This window comes from Schistocerca piceifrons, chromosome 3 (assembly GCF_021461385.2).
Source record: "Schistocerca piceifrons isolate TAMUIC-IGC-003096 chromosome 3, iqSchPice1.1, whole genome shotgun sequence".
NCBI classification, from domain to species: domain Eukaryota; kingdom Metazoa; phylum Arthropoda; class Insecta; order Orthoptera; family Acrididae; genus Schistocerca; species Schistocerca piceifrons.
This window is the reverse complement of record NC_060140.1, coordinates 370229475-370250756: the sequence shown is the minus strand read 5'-3', so window position 1 is coordinate 370250756 and position 21282 is coordinate 370229475. Positions and strand designations below refer to the sequence as shown.

Genomic DNA, 21282 nt, shown 5'->3' with positions numbered 1-21282 from the left:
TTCAGCTACAGATTGATGAATGCCTCCAAAATCAGTTTATAGAAAACCAGAAATTTGTTCCCTGTTGGTATTCGTTGCTGTGTAATATACATTGGTGGCCATGGTCCTTTTGGAGAAAGCAAATTCTAAGTTCCAACAGTAACTCTTCCATTTGTTCCTTATCACCCCCCCCCCCCCCCCCCCCCCCTTCCCTTTTAAGTGTTCACTTTCCCTCATAATACAGTTTCAGTGGCATTTGGTTATTGTCTGTGGCTGATACCCCTTGTGTCCCACTCGTCCTCCTCCAGGATATCCACATTAGTGATCTACATCCTTTGTTAACCTTAAATCCTTGGCACTAAAATTATCCACAGACACAAGTACAATTTTTTGTCATTTACCTCTTGCATGCGTAGAACACTTCTATTTACTATGCAACCTGCCTGATCCAATATTTCATTTGTTTCCAATGGTTTCACCTCATGCAACATCCTTACCTGTAAGTCAGAGTCAACAATAATTGATAGTGATATTACAGTACCCTTGGTTATACAATTGAGTGAGTCTAACAACGAAATAATCAATGTGAAAATATAAGTAACTCAATTGATAAAAAAATCTGCTTGCTAAGCAGTACCATGAGAACACACCTATAAAATGTTAGTACTGTTTGCAAGTTTTTGGGGCGAGTGGCTCCTTCTGGCAGAAGAGGTGAAGGAGAAGGAAGAGGGGTGAAGGAAAAGGACTAATGACATTTATAAAAATGAACAGATTTCAGAAAAGTTGCCCAGAACCTCAGGTCAGGTGAGACTTATCAGATGAGATGAGAAGGAAATACTGATTATTGGGTACTGCACCAGATGAGATTTGAAAACCTCAGGTATTGTTTAACAAAAACTCTACCTCATCATCATATTAGGCCATCTTGAAGACAGGTATAAAGCATGTAGCCAATGTCACAGGCAACAATCAAGGCCTCGCAATCTGCATGTTGCCTTGTGAGATATGGTGCATGGTAACAAGATGAATCAGGAGCATCACAAAGTCAGTAACATATGAGTGATGGGTGTTGCCATCTGTATTTTTTGTGATAGTGAAAGCATCATATAATATCTTTAGAAAGATGACATATGTGAAACAAACATTGGAATATGTTTACCAAGTTGAGAAGTGCCTGACTTAGGACCTACAGCACTCATCTCTTCGGAGTTTAATTCCCGTGATGTAGGAGCTGAGGTGTCGATTGTTTCCAAAGTGTTAAGAAACTAGGAATGTTAACCACAGCCTCACAGTACATTTATACACTTAAATGTGTGACAGGTAGCAGAAATGTTTTCTAAAGCAGATTAGGAGCTTTCTCATTGACAGAACCTCATATACTGTAGAGGAAATCTTGAGTAGAAATAATTAGTCATTTAAAGAAAAATACTTGTAAATGGCCAGCATGCAACCATATAAATATTATTTTTTATTTAGTTTTAAGTTTTATGTTCAAATGTTCTGGCAGAATGTAAATACTTTTGGATTTAAGGAGACCACTCACTGAAAAGAAGAAGGATTGAGTTACTGGTAGACAAACACAAAAGAAAGAAAACTTCCTAGGTTTGGGAGTAAATGTTTTTTGAGCTAGAGTAAACACACACACACACACACACACACACACACACACACACACACACACACACACACACACACATCTATGCCCCTACCTTCTGCTGGCTGGGCAAGCAGTGCCATGCTGCATTTCAGCAGGTGGACTGTTTGTAGTGGGGATAGTGTTGGATGGGTTGAGTAGGAGACAGAGGTGGGAGTCAGAGGGGGTATTGAGGGTAGATGGCTAACAGCTCAGGGGGAGGTAGTCAGTTTGCTGGCTAGAAGTGCAGGAAGGAGGGGTGGCAGGTAGACAGGGTAGATATGTGATGCACAGGTGTCTGACCTGGTGGGGAGTGGTGTGCACTGAAGGTGATATTGGGAGGTGAACTGGGATTGGGATGAGGTGATAGGGTGGAGAAAGAAGAAACTGTTGGCTGAAGGGTGTGGGCACTATGAGTTAAAATAGACTGAGCCCAGGATGATACAGGAGACAGGATAATTCCTATCTGCCTAGTTTAGAGAAGCTGGTGGTGGAGGGAAGGATCCAGTGGCTTGGATTGTAAAGCATTCATTGAAATTGAGCATGTTATGCTCAGCTACATGCTGTGACACTGGGTGGTCAGCTTTATTTTTGGCAACAGTTTGTTGGCAACCATTCATCTTTGTGGACAGCTGGTGGTAGCCATAATGACATAAAAGCTTTGCAGTGTTTGCAGCAGAGCTGGTGTATGACATGACTGCTTTAGCAGGTGTCCAAGTGTCTGATGAAGTTAGGTAAGTCTGTGTCAGAATTTGAGTAGGAGGTGGTGGGTGGGTGTATTTGGCAGGTTTTGCACCTTTTTTCTACCTCAAGTATGTGATCTCTATGGCAAGGGGTTGGGAGTAGGAGTAGCATAGAGGTGGACTAGGATGTTGTTTAGGTTAGGATCACGATGGAACACCACTTTAGGAGAGGCAGGAAGATTCTTGGATTTGATGTCCCTCATGCCAAAGCATGAGAGATGATTAAAGTGCTGATGAAGGATATGGTTCAGCTGTTCCAGTCCAGGGTCCAGATTCACTTCCCCTTGTTCAGTGCGTGCTGCTGTTCTCTGGGCCTGACAACTGTGCATCACACTCTAGTCACCCTACCTGCCACACCCACCACCCCCTCCCCCCACCAATCCCACTCCCTGCCACCCACCTCTCTCCCCCTGTACCATCCCACCTGACACTACTTCCACCACAACCAGTCCACATACCAAAATGCAGCATGGCATTATTCAGCCAGCTTTCTCTACGTATGGGCACAGGTGTGTGTGTGTTTTCTGTATTTTACTCTAGCTCATAATAGGAGTACTCCTAAAGCTAACAAGTTTTCTTTCTTTTGTGCTCATATGTTGATGACTCAACATATCTGCTTTTCGGTGAGTGGTCTCCTTTAATCAAAATGGTTCAAATGGCTCTGAGCACTATGGGACTTAACATCTGAGGTCATCAATCCCCTATAACTTAGAACTACTTAAACCTAACTAACCTAAGGACATCACACACTTCCATGCCCGAGGCAGGATTCGAACCTGCGACCGTAGCAGTCGCGTGGTTCCGCACTGAAGTGCCCAGAACTGCTCAGCCACTGTGGCTGGCTGTCTCCTTTAATCCAAAAGTGTTCTGGTATTTTTTTTTCTGTTTGCGCATTTCACATCATAACATTTATCATGAAATTGATCTATGGGACAAGTAACTATCTAACTAACGAATGCCCTGAGCTGTTCTTGCCTTTGATAAATCTTGGCACCTATGCCAAGTCCTGGTTCATCAGTGACTGTCTTGAACTCTGTTTTCTTTTTTTTCTTCTCTCTCTCTTTTTTCAGAATTGCACCAATCTTCACAGGGTTTGTTCTTATACCTTCACTGTTTATAAAGTATTCTAGGAGTTTCAGTTCATCCCTACCGAACCTGGCCTTTTTGCAGATTAAGAACGGTATTTATATCCTTCAATTTTTCCAACAAAGTCTGTTTCATGCCTCTGTTTGATATGTGGTAAGAAAGCCATTTACACACAAAATGAAACCTATTGTTTCTTTGTCTAATACTTGATCAAGAGCTCTAATGAATTCTGACATTAACATTCTCAACCCAAAAGGTAAAACCCAAAACTCATCACATTCTCCTTCAAATAAGAAGCAATGTTCTGGAATTCAGATGGTAGTGCAATTTTTCAGTACACCACAGCGAGTTTCATGGTGCTGAAGTATTCCACTCTGAAAATTTTAGGCAAAATTTTTCAGTGTACTAGGGCAAATTTGCTTGAATTTTTAAATAGATTCACTGTTCTAGCATGTAACACTACACACATTTCTCCATTGGCTTTTCGAACAGGTACTGTGAGGTCATTGTACGTGCAATTTGAAAGTTTTTGGCATTGATCTCTGCAATGAAACTTATGGGCATTGGGTAAGCATGTATGTAAAGCTGCTTAGTGTCCTCCGTTATTTTTAATCAACATATGTAATTGTTGACTAGTTCCAGTTTCTGAAAAAAAAAAAAAATAATTTGCATCTACAGTCCAATTGCTTTTTCTGTTGAGTGAATAATCTGCCTGAATTAAAACAAATCTCTTGCTCTTCGTCATCTCATGAATAGTGCCACACACAAATGGTACTATAATTCTTCGCTACTGCAACTTTTACAATTGCAATTTCTAAATGTATGGAAATGCATTTATTGCTCATAAGACCAGATACGAGTTATGTTGCTATATAAGAGCACTAGACAGAGAGAGAGAGAGAGAGAGAATTCAAAGGTACAGATTTATGTCAAAGTAACACATACCAAAATCAATTGCTAGATCAGTTGTTTCCATGCATGCATCTTGCATGACCAATGCTGCTGGCACTGTATTTGTTCTCCAAGACAGGATGGAAGCAGTGAAGCAGGTCAGCAGAAAATTTTTCATGTTGGAAATGTATGTGTTGAAACCACACCGTTATATTTTATCTTTGGTATTTTAATTTTTTGCTATTTACTGATTGTTATGAGCTTGTTATATTAATTTAGCTTTAATTACTCTCATTTCCTTGTTTTTTAATGACATGTACTATGTATATCATGTGTGTAATACTAAAAAATCCTGAAAATATAACACTGTAAATAAAATGTTTTTGCACTTGTATCTGTTTTATTCCAAAAACTTTTAAGACACAAAGAGTGTAAGTATTTTCAATGTATTGTAAAAAGTAATACATGCATAGTGCAGTCTCTAACCATACATATGGTTATACATGAACTAACTGACGACTAGAAAAAAAAGTGTTGATTCAGTAGTAACTCACATAATTTGTAAATAGTCATTTAGCTTTGGCCATGCTTCAGCAAGTACTTGAACTACTTGTACTCTCAGCCCCTCAATTATAGTCAACCATTCCTCTTTATTTAGACTTTCCACAGTTTTCCTATACCACTTGAAGTGAATGCCAAGATGGTTCCTTCAATAAAGACAGGTCATTTCCAGTGACCAAGACACCAGTGAAACATTAAACTATAACCTCTCATTTTTTGCAGGGTGTTTGTTCATAAAAGATCAGAAGTTGTATGTACAGTTGTGTACTTTAACATGCTGTCAGTCTGTGTATAGTCTTTGTTCTACTGCTGAGAATAGTTGTCTGAGTAAAGCAGTACTTTCTTAATCAGTAAAGAGAATCCTTGCATTTTTAAGTAAATTGTACTGTGTACTACATCACACTGTTATAATGTGTTGTAGTTCAGATGAACCATTAAATTTACAAAATAGCTGGCTTCCACATTCACTGAAATATTGCAAAAATAGATGACTTTCTTATTCAATGAAATACCTTTATATACCATTTTAGGATGTGTTCACGTTGTAGCATCCCTGTCACAAGAGATAGTATGTTTCAATTTTTTGCATAAAATTTTCAGCATTCATTTTACCATGCTGTGGTTCACATAATGTTAGAAGCCTTAGGTCAACTCAGAGCAGAGATAATGGACATCTACTGTAACAGATGTGGGCTAGTAGCGCAAGCAGGTTTTATGCTTCCACTCAATCCATTGTGCGGTTGTGGTTAATCACTAGAACCAGTATTGAGAATGACCCCAGACAGTGGCATAGCAATGCATATATGTGTATACTATCAATATGTCTAACGAAAGCCTTGAAATAGAATACTACTTTATAATGTTTACTTGAATCTCTCTTATGTAACTAAACATTGAAATTTGTTACTAACATTATTTAGTAATCATTACATAATAAACAAACAAGTAGATTTTAGAATATATAATGATATAAGTTCATCTAATTTTGCCAGAAGCAGCATAGAAACTCATAGCTGATGTTAGTTTATTCACTTTGATCACAACAGAAAATAAAATTAGTCACTGCTGGGAACATAGGCACTGAATATTACAAACGTGAATTTATCTTAAGTTTTGAGTACATGAAGCAGATAAACAAATTTGTCATTTGGTAGAAAACAACATGTTGTTGTTGTTGTTGTTGTTGTGGTCTTCAGTCTTGAGACTGGTTTGATGCAGCTCTCCATGCTACTCTATCCTGTGCAAGCTTTTTCATCTCCCAGTACCTACTGCAACCTACATCCTTCTGAATCTGCTTAGTGTATTCATCTCTAGGTCTCCCTCTACGATTTTTACCCTCCACGCTGCCCTCCAATACTAAATTGTGATCCCTTGATGCCTCAGAACATGTCCTACCAACCGATCCCTTCTTCTGGTCAAGTTGTGCCACAAACTTCTCTTCTCCCCAATCCTATTCAATACTTCCTCATTAGTTATATGATCTACCCATCTAATCTTCAGCATTCTTCTGTAGCACCACATTTCGAAAGCTTCTATTCTCTTCTTGTCCAAACTATTTATCGTCCATGTTTCACTTCCATACATGGCTACACTCCATACAAATACTTTCAGAAACGACTTCCTGACACTTATACTCGATGTTAACAAATTTCTCTGCTTCAGAAACGCTTTCCTTGCCATTGCCAGTCTACATTTTATATCCTCTCTATTTCGACCATCATCAGTTATTTTGCTCCCCAAAAAGCAAAACTCCTTTACTACTTTAAGTGTCTCATTTCCTAATCTAATTCCCTCAGCATTACCCGACTTAATTAGACTACATTCCATTATCCTTGTTTTGATTTTGTTGATTTTCATCTTATATTCTCCTTTCAAGACACTGTCCATTCCATTCAACTGCTCTTCCAAGTCCTTTGCTGTCTCTGACAGAATTACAATGTCATCGGCGAACCTCAAAGTTTTTATTTCTTCTCCATGAATTTTAATACCTACTCTGAATTTTTCTTTTGTTTCCTTTACTGCTTGCTCGATATACAGATTGAACAACATCGGGGAGAGGCTACAACCCTGTCTTACTCCCTTCCCAACCACTGCTTCCCTTTCATGTCCCTTGACTCTTATAACTGCCATGTGGTTTCTGTACAAATTGTAAATAGCCTTTCGCTCCCTGTATTTTACCCCTGCCACCTTTAGAATTTGAAAGAGAGTATTCCAGTCAACATTGTCAAAAGCTTTCTCTAAGTCTACAAATGCTAGAAATGTAGGTTTGCCTTTCCTTAATCTTTCTTCTAAGATAAGTCGTAAGGTCAGTATTGCCTTACGTGTTCCAGTGTTTCTACGGAATCCAAACTGATCTTCCCCGAGGTTGGCTTCTACTAGTTTTTCCATTCGTCTGTAAAGAATTTGTGTTAGTATTTTGCAGCTGTGACTTATTAAACTGATAGTTCGGTAATTTTCACATCTGTCAACACCTGCTTTCTTTGGCATTGGAATTATTATATTCTTCTTGAAGTCTGAGGGTATTTCGCTTGTTTCATACATCTTGCTCACCAGATGGTAGAGTTTTGTCAGAACTGGCTCTCCCAAGGCCGTCAGTAGTTCCAATGGAATGTTGTCTACTCCGGGGGCCTTGTTTCGACTCAGGTCTTTCAGTGCTCTGTCAAACTCTTCACGCAGTATCATATCTCCCATTTCATCTTCATCTACATCCTCTTCCATTTCCATAATATTGTCCTCAAGTACATCGCCCTTGTATAGACCCTCTATATACTCCTTCCACCTTTCTGCTTTCTCTTCTTTGCTTAGAACTGGGCTTCCATCTGAGCTCTTGATATTCATACAAGTTGTTCTCTCATCTCCAAAGGTCTCTTTGATTTTCCTGTAGGCAGTATCTATCTTACCCCTAGTGAGATAGGCCTCTACCTCCTTACATTTGTCCTCTAGCCATCCCTGCTTAGCCATTTTGCGCTTCCTGTCAGTCTCATTTTTGAGACGTTTGTATTCCTTTTTGCCTGCTTCATTTACTGCATTTTTATATTTTCTCCTTTCATCAATTAAATTCAATATTTCTTCTGTTACCCAAGGATTTCTACTAGCCCTCGTCTTTTTACCTACTTGATCCTCTGCTGCCTTCGCTACTTCATCCCTCAAAGCTACCCATTCTTCTTCTACTGTATTTCTTTCCCCCATTCCTGTCAATTGTTCCCTTATGCTCTCCCTGAAACTCTGTACAACCTCTGGTTCTTTCAGTTTATCCAGGTCCCATCTCCTTAAATTCCCACCTTTTTGCAGTTTCTTCAGTTTTAATCTACAGGTCATAACCAATAGATTGTGGTCAGAATCCACATCTGCCCCTGGAAATGTCTTACAATTTAAAACCTGGTTCCTAAATCTCTGTCTTACCATTATATAATCTATCTGATACCTTTTAGTATCTCCAGGGTTCTTCCATGTATACAACCTTCTTTCATGATTCTTAAACCAAGTGTTAGCTATGATTATGTTGTGCTCTGTGCAAAATTCTACCAGGTGGCTTCCTCTTTCATTTCTTAGCCCCAATCCATATTCACCTACTATGTTTCCTTCTCTCCCTTTTCCTACACTCGAATTCCAGTCACCCATGACAATTAAATTTTCGTCTCCCTTCACAATCTGAATAATTTCTTTTATTTCATCATACAGTTCTTCAATTTCTTCGTCATCTGCAGAGCTAGTTGGCATATAAACTTGTACTACTGTAGTAGGTGTGGGCTTCGTATCTATCTTGGCCACAATAATGCGTTCACTATGCTGTTTGTAGTAGCTTACCCGCATTCCTATTTTCCTATTCATTATTAAACCTACTCCTGCATTACCCCTATTTGATTTTGTGTTTATAACCCTGTAGTCACCTGACCAGAAGTCTTGTTCCTCCTGCCACCGAACTTCACTAATTCCCACTATATCTAACTTCAACCTATCCATTTCCCTTTTTAAATTTTCTAACGTACCTGCCCGATTAAGGAATCTGACATTCCACACTCCGATCCATAGAACGCCAGTTTTCTTTCTCCTGATAACGACATCCTCTTGAGTAGTCCCCACCCGGAGATCCGAATGGGGGACTATTTTACCTCCGGAATATTTTACCCAAGAGGACGCCATCATCATTTAATCATACAGTAAAGCTGCATGCCCTCGGGAAAAATTACGGCTGTAGTTTCCCCTTGCTTTCAGCTGTTCGCAGTACCAGCACAGCAAGGCCGTTTTGGTTATTGTTACAAGGCCAGATCAGTCAATCATCCAGACTGTTGCCCTTGCAACTACTGAAAAGGCTGCTGCCCCTCTTCAGGAACCACACGTTTGTCTGGCCTCTCAACAGATACCCCTCCGTTGTGGTTGCACCTACGGTACGGCTATCTGTATCGCTGAGGCACGCAAGCCTCCCCACCAATGGCAAGGTCCATGGTTCATGGGGGGGGGGGGGGGGGGGGGGGGGGGGGGGGGGAGAAAGCAACGTATCAATCCACAACAATTTTTGTAATGGTATCAGTGCTGCTGCACTCTACTGCAGGGTACTAGAAAAGTTAGGTCATATATTGAGTGTTTCCAGATGTATTCCGCTTCAGTCTGCAGGACTTGGCAAAAAAATTTCTGCTTGAGACACAAGGGGTATCAGCCACAGACAATCACCAAATGCCACTGAATGACATGGACAGAGTTTAATCATGTGCTGTAGTACCATGCTCTGTTTGTGGACTGACAGAGATTTTTCTGATGGTTCAAATGGTTCTGAGCACTATGCGACTTAACTGCTGAGGTCATCAGTCGCCTAGAACTTAGAACTAATTAAACCTAACTAACCTAAGGACATCACACACATCCATGCCCGCGGCAGGATTCGAACCTGCGACCATAGCGGTCACATGGTTCAAAACTGAAGCGCTAGAACCGCAAGGCCACACCGGCCGGCTTTTTTCTGATTTTCTTTAGTTACACCTGCTTGATATATAGTATTACACATAGACTAATCTCTTAGAGGTTTGGTGTATTTTGTTAGCTACATCAGTTTAACAGTTTTTGACCAGGTTTTAATATTATCTGGTCCTGGTGTCTATTTAGTTGTTTAAAGCCTTCCTGGTAACATATCCACAGAATGGGAGAAATGCAGTAAATGCAACAATGTTCTTGTAGTTTGTGTATGTCACCAATTTTCAGGGAAACACGTTGGAAAATGGATAAGATTGTACCCTTTCCTATTTATTAATTGTGCTTTTAGATCTACTCCACTTACGTATACATCTACATCTGTACTCAGTGAGTCTCTCTAAAATTCTTGACAGAGGTTTTGTTTATTGTACCATGTTTAGGCTTCCTTCTGATTTGATTTACAGATGAGTTAATGGGATAATGATTGTTTATATGCTTCTGTCTGTGTGTGTTGCTGTTCATTCTGGCATAACTTCATAGTCTCCAAGAGAGTAATGGTTAGAAGGTTGAATGATTTTTGCAGATTCCATCTTTCAAAACAGTTCTTGAAATTTTCCAAGAAGGGTCTTTGGGACTTTTTGTCCCTTTCTTTGAGTCTCTCCAACTTGAGATTTCTCAGCAGTTAAGTTGTATTCTCTCATTATGTAAGTAGGCCTCTGGTCATTCATGATACCTGTTTTCCAGTGCCCTAACAGTAAACTAAACATGTTTGCAGCAAATGCCTCTTAATGAGTACAGTGATATAAACTTGTTGGCTGCTATGTTGGAGAGTCAAACTTATAATTAATATTTGCAGTTCTTGTTTTTTTGAGTTGATGTTACTTTTTATATCCATACTTGAATACAGTATGTTTATTTCTTATTTCTAGTTCAACAGATCAACTTCAGGACCTGCTGTCACTCTAACTGTAACACTTATCAAACACCCTGAACTACGATTATCACTTGATTTCGTTCCTGTTTTTGTATTTGAATACTGGCCAACTGTAGAAAATTTGCGTGGATGGACACCAGAAATGAAAGTAGAGGTAAGTGCTATACTACATTGTATCCTTTGAATGATGCATTTATTTTATTTTGTAAAATGATGCATACAATGACTGAAAATGTGCACAACCAAAATTAGAGAAGTAAAGAATAGTATAGTAAAAAAAAATTGCCAGTCAAAATGAAACTGTTGTCTTTGGAGCATATCAACCAGACTATTTCTGATTATAAACTTGGTCAAAACTGATTGTGTGTCTTCTGCCAATGCTTTGAAGACAAACTATGAATGGAAACACTGTTTCATGTAAATATTAACATTTTTGTCATAATTATTTCCTGAAACTATGAGGAAATCAAGAAACACATCTGAGGCATTGTATTATTGGTAGGCACACAAACAAAATTCAAAATGCTGCCAAGCTCTAAGGGACTGAAGACTAGGAGGGAGAAGCAGCAGTGGAACACGGGTGAGCTCACACTGGTGCAAACACAGGACGGTTTGTTTGGTGCACAACAAAGTGGAGTTGTGACTTGGGAGTGGAAGATAGAATAGAGGAGAGAAAGTATGGAAAGGAGAATGAAATAATGGGTACAGTAATGGGAGAATGTGGGCGTGGCACAGGAGCTAGCAGAGACTGAGACTAGTCAGATTGTTGTGTGTGCATGTGTGTTGGGGGGGAGTGTAAAGGATGTGTAGTGAGGATGATTCCCATCAACATAATTTAGACAAGCTGGTATTGTGGGGGTGACAATCCAGACACCACAGATAATGCTGCATCAACTGAAGTTGAGTATATTGTTCTCAGCAGTGTTTTCTGTTTCTGCATGATGTATTACATGCACTGAATCACTAATTTCGAAAAAAATATTGTTTCATCATGAAAAATTTACCTGATGGCATGATATTTTCATAAAATTATGTCACATTTTCTATACCACAATCCCAGAAAAATATGTATTTTTGTTAAATCAGATGTGAATATTGTTGTGGCTCTGTCAAGAAAGCCAAATATTGTACAGTGGCTTTAGTCAACAAGGGTCTATTGTTGTGAGAAATGTGTTCTTAGTCAGAGTGAGTGTGTTGAGAAATAAATACATATGACATGAAGAATAAAGATATAGAATGTTAATAACATTTGTTTTATTTAAAAAGCCTTAAGAGTTGTTACATAAAAAATACAGAGACATTTCTTTTCAGCACACCCTTGCAGTTATTCTTGCAATACATGTCCTAGTCAGCTAGATGTATTTCACATTTACAACCTTCAGCACTATCACTTTCATATCATGGAACATAGTCTTCTGTAGTTGTCGATGATAAGAATTCAACATTACAGAAAAAGAAGCCCTTGACTCAACTAGCACCTGGACTTGTTGGCCATCGATGATGTTTGTTAACTGCAACAGGGAGAAGACATACGCTGTTGGTGCTGTACATTTTAGCTATTTTGATCAAGATAAACTCAAGCTGCAGTGTTTTTCTTGGGCATTCAGTGTGTATGGCTGAGGGCCTCATCCAAAATGTTGAAAAGGCTATCCCAGCTGCGATTGAGGGAACAGGGTGCAACCAACTGCAGATTGTGGCTCATGTTGGAACAAATGATGCCTGTCATCTGGGCTCAGAAATCATACTTGGGTCATTACAGCAACTGGCAGAGAAGGTTGAGAAGACCAGCCATGCGCATGGAGTTTCAATGAAGATCACAGTTTGTGGCACTGTACCCAGAACTGATTGTGGCCCCTTGTTTCTGAGTCGACTGTAAGAACTTAACTGGAGACAAGTGAGGCTGTGACTTCCTGGACTTGTGCCATAGTGTTGAGAACTGTAGGGTCCCCCAAAATGGGTCAGGTGTGCACTAAACATCAGAGGCTGCTACTCAGTTAGCTGACTGTGTATCAGATGCACACAAGGGCTTTTTAGATTAGGTGAATCTTCATCCAATCCAGACAATGACAGCTGTAGGAAACCCAGAATTATCAGTGTAAGATCGAAAGAAATGCCTCCCACCAGTGGGAGTATTAAAATTATAATGGTAAGCTGCCACAGTATTCACAACAAAGCGCCAGAGTTTGAAGTGCTCATGGAAAGCAGCGAAGCTTACATAATATTAGGTACTGAAAGTTGGTTGAAACCTGAACTTGATAGCAGTGAGACTTCTGGGTATAACTTAAGTATATATTAAAAGTATAGGCAAATGGGAAATGGCGTAGGTGTATTTGTTGCAATAGGCAAGAAACTCAGATCAATTATGTAGGAATTTATTGATTTTCAAAAACATTTGACTCAGCACCGCACCTACGCTTATTGTCAAAAGTATGATCATATGGGGTATAGATTGAAATTTGTGAATGGATTGAGAACTTTTTGGTAAGGAGGACACAGCATGTTATCTTGGATGGTGAATCATTATCAGATGTAGAAGTAACTTTGGATGTGCCCCAGGGAAGTGTGTTGGGACCCTTGGTGTTCATGTTGTATATTAACGACCTTGCAGACAATATTAATAGTAAAATGAGGCTTTTTGCAGATGATGCAGTTATCTGTAATGAAGTTTTCTATCTGAAAGAAGCTGCATAAATATTGTCAGATATTGATAACATTTTGAAGTTGTGTATAGATTGCCAAGTTGCTCTACAGTTTCAGAAATGTAAAAATTGTGTGCTTCAAATTGAATGTATACAGAGAAGGGCAGCATTGACCACAGGTTTGTTTAATCCATGGGAGAGTGTCACAGATATATTGAAGAAACTTAAATGGAGGGCTCTTGAAGGTAGATACAGACTATCCTGAGAAACTCTGTTAACAAAGTTTCAAAAACCAGCTTTAAATTATGACTCTAGGAATACACTACAATGCCCTACATATCACTCACATAGGGGTTATGAGGATAAGATTAGAATAATTACTGCATGTGCAGAGACATTCAAACAATCATTCTTCCCACGAGTGGAACAAGAAGAAACCTTAATAGCTGATAGAATGGGACATACACTCTGCCATGCACCTCATGTTGGTTTGCAGAGTATAGATACATAAGTAGATGTAGATGAGATTTCCTGTCATCTTAGCAACTGTCACCCATGGAGGATTTTCATTTGTGGCAGTGTCACCTCCTCAGATGCTTGCTTTGCTTAGTTTTCCTGAATTTCATGGCTAAGGGAGCAGCTGGTGCCATTGTATGTTGAGAGGAAATGGAGTATGTTGGGGAGTGACCCCATCCAGGGTTTGGCGATGAACTTAAATCCACAGTTTGACTATAATCATCTGTAGATGGGTGGCGTGAATAGGACTTTGTGATGGTTGACGTCTTGTAGTGTAAAAGTCATTGAACACTCATCTTTTATCTTTGCAGTAGTGCACATTGTGTCCAGGGTGTCCACAGTGAAAACAGACTGTCATGTTGTCCTCTGTCCTCCAAATGTCAATTTTTGTGCAGGGTGTTTTCTTGATGAAGGAGTTGGTTGTCCCCGAATTTGTCTGATGCAGGGTTGTTCTTTGACAGTGTGGCATAAATCTGAGTTGGCTGAGTCCATTCTTCATAGTGCATTCAACCATTGTTGGAGACTGGTGCTAGAGACCAATACACTTCTTCTTCAGTATTCTGTCTTATCCCCACACATATCGGGTCAACATCCAAGGCTTCTATCTCTTGTGTGCTTGGTCCAACATTTCTGGCTGCTGTACACTGGTGTATCTTATCTCTTGCTATGAGACGTATTAGAGAACCAAGCTCACAGCAGTTTTTCACAATTGCCACAGATACCACATTCAGCAGTTGGTCATACCTTTTCCATATGACTCTTTTCTGATTTTGGTATGTGGGTTCTGCAACTCTGTTCATCAAGTGTGAGTTTTTGTCAGCTTCTCTTGTGTAAGGATTCATGATGCGGCATAAGACTAAAACATTCTGTATTTATAAGTGTGTTGTTTGCCCGTGGTATTGGTTCTTTTTCTTCATTTGTTCTTCTGCTAAGTGGAATTGCTGCTGATTGTTGCTAAGTATTTTCTTCAATTTGGTTATTGAAGTTCTTTTTATTTGTCCCAACTATCAAGCTTCTATTCATTGTTTTCAAACCACAACTGGCCTCTGCTCTCCGAGTAAAAGTACACATTAGCCAAACACAATATGTCATCCTACTGCTTGTATATTTTGACTCAGTTGAATCTTTTCAGCCATTTCATTGTTTCTGAACTGGGATTTCTGGAGAACACTGATGGATGCCTGATGTACAGCTGACTTACTGCTGACTGGGAATCTATTGGTCAACTAAATAAATGGATCATGTGAATGATGTGGTGCTGGTAACCTGTTCCTGTCAATATAGGTGAGGGCTTTTATGATGCCAAATGGAGCCACAGTGAAGTAGATTTTTTGAAGTTCCCAGTGTCTCCATGAAATAATTTCACATTGTAACCACATTCAAGTCCAAATGCAAAGGCTGGTGTGTCAATGAGATACCAGGATTAAAACCAAACAATATAAGGAAAAGATATATTACTACTTACTGTTAAGATGACACATTAAGTTGCAGACAGGTACAACAAATATTTTCTGGGCTAAGCTGCCAGAGGTGCCGGTCATGTGTGCATGAGGTGTTCTTGCTGGTGTGAATGAATTTGTATGTGTGTTTCTTTTTCTGGTGAAGGCTGAAAGCTAATGCGTAAGTCTCTTTTCGTTGTTCCTGTCTGCAACTTAACGTGTAATCTTTATAATCATCTTGTGGTGTTCAGGTCATCTTTATGTTAAATACAACACTTAACACAGAAATCCTGTTTATTAAGAACACCAACATACAGTTAGAACCGAACTAATCCCAGAAAAACATTGAGCCACTGTTTCATAAGTCCTAATAGGAGCAGGAGCAAATTACAGCATCCAGAATCCAGACCATGTCAGTGGTGCTCTGTATCACTGTGCAGGTGGAACCTCGTATTATGGTCATGTTGTTACATCCTCTTTACTGTGATTATAGCCCCTCTCATTGAAGCTTAATGATTGTTAAGTGGGTCTTCAGTATCCTCGAAGTCCCATCACTGATTTCTGCCCCTGGACTGTAGTAGAACATCGTACAGAGGACATGAATGACATCTGTATGTTTCTGTCATCTTGATGAAAGGATATTATTTTTTATCTCATATGTGATGACTGATAACTTATGTTGTAGAACTTTAATAATTTTTCCAATAACATTAACTGCTGAGGTCATCAGTCCCCTAGAACTTAGAACTACTTAAACCTAACTAACCTAAGGGCATCACACACATCCATGCCTGAGGCAGGATTTGAACCTGCGACCGTGGCAGTCACGCAGTATCAGACTGTAGCGCCTAGAACCGCTCGGCCACCCTGGCCAGCCCTCCTTTCTTCTCCTGTGTGCCAGTTATCTTGCTTCTTCAATCTTGATCATGAGCTGTTTCACTTAGTCATACTGAATATAGATCAGTTGAAGTGGAAACCATGTATCCATTATCATTTTGTCTTGCAACCGTGGAGCAGAAAGATTGGGGTGAAGCTTGTAGTGTCTTACTTAGCTTGTAGTGTCTTACTTTGGGGTGTCATATCTTAATGTTACAACAGACAATATTGTAACCAAATCTCTCTGTTTGACATCAGTGTAAATCAAGAGCATATCTGACAATGTCTCAATAAAGCATTTTATGAGGCCATTGGTTCTGTGGATGGTAAGCAGTTGTCATCCTGTGAATGAAGTCACAACAAAATTTTTTCTGATACCAGTCGCAAATGGAAACCTTTTCCACGATCAGAGATAATCGCAAAGGTGCTCCATGCTTCAGAATGATATCTCCTTCAACGAACCAAAGTTCCTTGTAGGGGCTCGAGCTTCAGCAACCAGCACAGTTTTACTGATAGCACAGTAGCTGAGGTAGTCAGTGCAAACTATTATCCACTGTGGAATGACACTTCTGCAGGCAGGATTGGTACGTGAGGCACAGAGGTAATTGTGGCACATTCTTCCTTCATTGGCATCCCTTAGAGTGACTCACATAGTGTTCAATGGTTCAATAGAGCCAGTGATACCCGCATAGCGGCTGCCAACTTGGATCATAACATGACGTTCTGTGTATTAATTGGGATCCAGTTTTCATCTCTTTCTCATTCCTCAAGGCTTTGATGGTTTTCAGCAATGCTGTATCTCTCTTCTGCTCAGCAACAATGTAATATAATGCAGCAATGACTGAGATTTCATCCTCACTGCTGTTTTGTACTCCTGAAGCTTCAGTGCCCATCTTGCGGGTCAACCTGACGGATCCCTCAGGCTAGCAGGCAGTATGAAGAATGGTGATATGTGACGGTGGTGAATGGTTTGCCAAATAAATGTGGCCTGAACTTGTTGGTGGCCCAAACAACTGAAGGCACTCTTTCTCAGTTGTAAAGTAAGTCTTTGTGGACTAGGTCTTCTTGGACTTGGACAGTACTCACAAATCATTGACTATCACATTTTAATGACCTCCCTATCACAAAACTGCTAGTATTGATTTGAATTTTTGTCTCAACATTCTTGTTAGACTATGCTAGAGCTGGAGAGGATCCTCAAGGAAAAGGAATGATCTTTCTTGCACCTTGTTCCATAAAAATTTGGCACCTCCCAGCAGTAGTTCTTGCAAGGGACAGATATCTTTTATGGATTGCTGGCAGTATGAGCACATTCTGAGAAAACTTCTTACATCACAAGTGCACTGAGGAGTCAGAAAATCTGCTCTTATTTTCTCTGTATTGGGATGGCCTCCATTGCCTTTCACTAGGTGCCTCAACATATTTATCACTTGGATAATGAAGACGATTTTGTTTTGGATTTAGGCAGAGATCTGTAGAATGAACACTTCAACATGATTTTTAGTTGGCTTAGAAGTCCTTTGGATGTCTTTTGTGTGCCTACGTAACTTTTTGAAGTTGACAGAGGCTTCACAGTATAACTGTGCCTCTTGATTGAACTGACAGCTGGAACTCTTTTCATTGATGATGGCAGATTAACAATGTCGTGGCAGATTAAAAGTCGTCAACAGCGAACAACCTTTTAGAGCAATCTTTGTTATATTGTGTGGTGGAATAGCTTTGTTAATATGAAGTCTTCCACAGTCTATGACTGCTTGTAATGCATACTATCTAAGAATAAGTTATAACTACATTCTATTAAACTGATAAATTTGAAGAGCATTGTTTCATCATTGATATTAGGGCAATCTGAAAAGTAATGATTCCGAATTTTTTATGTGAAAACTTTAAAAGCTTTTGATATAAAACAAGCATTTCTAACATACTTCATCTTTATTCTTCATGTCTATGTATTTTCTTTCATCTGTCATAACAGGGCAGAGAATTTTGGTTTGTAACATGGTAGTGTGTAACATAACTATGTCAGTGAGTGAGAAACAATGTGCTGTAATAAAGTTTCAAACTGAAAGAGTTGATCCTCACCTGGAACACCCTATCATGCAGCATAACAAAGATAGACCACACACAAGCACTGTGACATCTGCAACAATTCAAAGCATTTGGTTTGTTGTCATTAATCACCCTCCATAAGCCCCGATGTGATCTCATCTGATTTTCATTTGTTTCCAAAATATGAAGAATGTCTTTGAGGACTTCACTTTGATAGTAATGAAGCACAAGTGAGGTTGTGCCTCTGGCAACAAAATCAGTTATTCTAGAGTGACCTTAATCAACAAACTGTTCTATTGTCGGGAGAAATGTGTTCATCACTGACGTGACTATATGCTGAGAAATAAATATGTAAACATTAAGAATAATGATGTGGAATGTTAATAACATTTGTTTTTAGTTAGAGGGACTTAAGAATTGGCACATAAAAGTATAAAAGGCATTACTTTTCATGATAACCTTGTAATTATTCTTTCAATATATATTCCTGTCAGGTAGATGTATTTCACATTTACAGCCTTCCACACCATTGTTTTCATATCATGGAACATAGTCTTCTTGAGCTTTGGATGATAAGAACTCAACATCACAGAAAAAGAAGCCTTTGAGTCAGCTAGTACCTGTAGTGGTTGACTATCGATGATGATGTTGATGAAATTTCCTGTCATTGTAGCAACTGTCATCCAGGGAGCATTTTCATTTGTGTCAGTGTCACCACCTTGGATGGTTGCCTTGCTTGGTTTTCCTGAATTCCATGGCTAAGCGAGCAGCTGGTGCCTCTGTAGGGTGAAAGGGAATGGAGTATGTTGGGGTGTGACCTCATTCAGGGTATGGTGATGAGCTTCAGTCCACAGATCAACTATAATCATCTGCAGATGATTGATGTGAATAGGACTGCTGTGATGGTTGACATCTTGTGGTATAAAAGTCACTGAACACTCACTTTCTGTCTCTGCAGTAGTGCACAATGTGTCCAAGGTGTCCACAGTGAAAACAGACTGTGACATTATCCTCTGTCCTCCAGATGTCAGTTCTTCTGCCAGGGCATTTTACTTGATGAGGGAGTTGGTTGTACTCAAGTTGGTCTGATGCAGGGTTGTTCTTTGACAGTGGTGGTGTAAGTCCACGTTGGCTAAATCTATTCTTCATGGTGTGTTCGACTATTGGCGAAGATTGGTGTTGAAGTCCAACACACCTCTTCAGCATTCTGTCTTATCTGCAGACATACCTGGTTGACATCCAAGGCTGCTATCCGTTGTGTACTTGGTCAATCATTTTTGGTTGCTATACACTGGTGTATCTCTTCTTATTTCTTCTCTTGCTGTCAGGCATATGAGAGAAGCAAGCTAATGGTGGTATTTCACAATTGTCATACAGATTACATTTAGTAGTTGGTCATACCTTTTCCATTTGACTCTTTTCTATTGCATTTCCTTGATTTTCTAGCAGCATTTGATTAATTTCACTGTCATTGTGAGATCCTTACCATAAGTACTTGGTATGTGCATTCTGAGACTTCTTTCATCAAGTGTGAGTTTTTTTAGCTTCTGGCATGTTAGACCAAAACATGTAGGTCCAAAACATTCTGTATTTACAAATATATCATTTGCTCATGGTATTGTGTCTTGTTCTTCACTTGTTCTTCCACTATGTGGAATTGTTGCTGATTGTTACCAAATCTTTTCTTCAATCTGGCTCGGAATTTGTGCCTACTGTCAAGCTTCTTTTCAGTGTTCTCAAACCACTACTGGCCTGTGCTGTCCAAGTAAAGGTACACATTAGCCAAATACCTCATGTCATCCCATCTGGTGTACATTGTGGCTCAGTTGAATCTTTTTAGCTATTTAATTGGCTAGAGAACACTTATGGATACCTGATGTACAGCTGAGTTGTTGGTGGCTTGGAATCCATTTTTCTTTGAATCAACGGATCACGGGAATGATGTACTGCTTGTATTCTGGTTCCTGTCCATGTAGGCGATGGCTTTTATGTTTCCAAATGGAGCCACAGTGACATACTTAGCATCTCCAACAAACAGTGTCAAATCATAAACTCAATGAAGTCCAAATCGAATAGCTGGATTGTCAACGAAATACAACACTTTGCACTGAAAGTGTGTTTATTAAGAACACCAATGTGCTGCTAGAACAGATTTATTTTGGACTTAGAGTACAGTTATACAAACATCGATTATTCCAGGACACTAGTATTATACAACCAAAGAATATTCCAGATATTCAAACACCACAAACATAGTATACTTCAAGAAACTTTCAGAAATTATAAATACTACAAAACAAATAATTGCTGCTGGGCAGGTTTGAAACAATGACTAACAGCATGCCTTGCCGTGATGCTAACAAGTACACCAAAGTCATTACACCAGAGCTCCCCCTCATGTACCAGCCTTGATTCTAAACAACAGCATATGAAAGGAAAAACACATTCATAGGAGTCATCCTAGCGATAACTACATACACAGTCCCACTGATGCATGACAGACAAAATCTACTTATATATCTATAAATATTAAAAAAACTTCCTGGCAGATCAAAACTGTGTGACTTGAACTCGGGACCTTTGCCTTTCATGGGCAAGTAATTTACTGATTGAGCTACCTTAGTTTGTCTCATGACTCATTCTCCCAGCTTTACTTCCACCAGTACCGCATCTCCCACCTTCCACATGTCATAAAATTTCTTCTGTGGAACTTGCAGAACTAGCACTCCTGGAAGAAAGGATACTGTGGAGACATGGCTGAGCCACAGCCTGGGGGATGTTTCCAAAGTGAATTTGTCACTCTGCAGTGTCATGTGCACTGATATGAAACTTCCTGACAGATCACAACAGTGTACCCTCCTCAGCCAATGGACTGAGTTCAACAAACTTGGTACACATACAACTTACTGTGTAGATAGAACTACTTTGGGTTATGAACTACCTCCCATTGTCATAGGTGTGTGTGTGTAATACGAGATGGGAAGGGAGAGGGTGTGGAGGAAGTGGACAGAGAGAGGGAGAGGAAGAG

General features: G+C 39.6%; 1 protein-coding gene across 1 annotated transcript in view; it reads left to right on the top strand.

Moving 5' to 3' along the window:
* Positions 1–21282, top strand: part of LOC124789625 (cyclic GMP-AMP synthase-like receptor) — a 285521-nt gene that overhangs the window by 138490 nt on the left and 125749 nt on the right. Inside the window, exon 6 of the mRNA XM_047257043.1 lies at positions 10731–10889. Within this exon, the coding sequence (XP_047112999.1) occupies positions 10731–10889 (159 nt within the window). The remainder of the gene's footprint in view (positions 1–10730; positions 10890–21282) is intronic.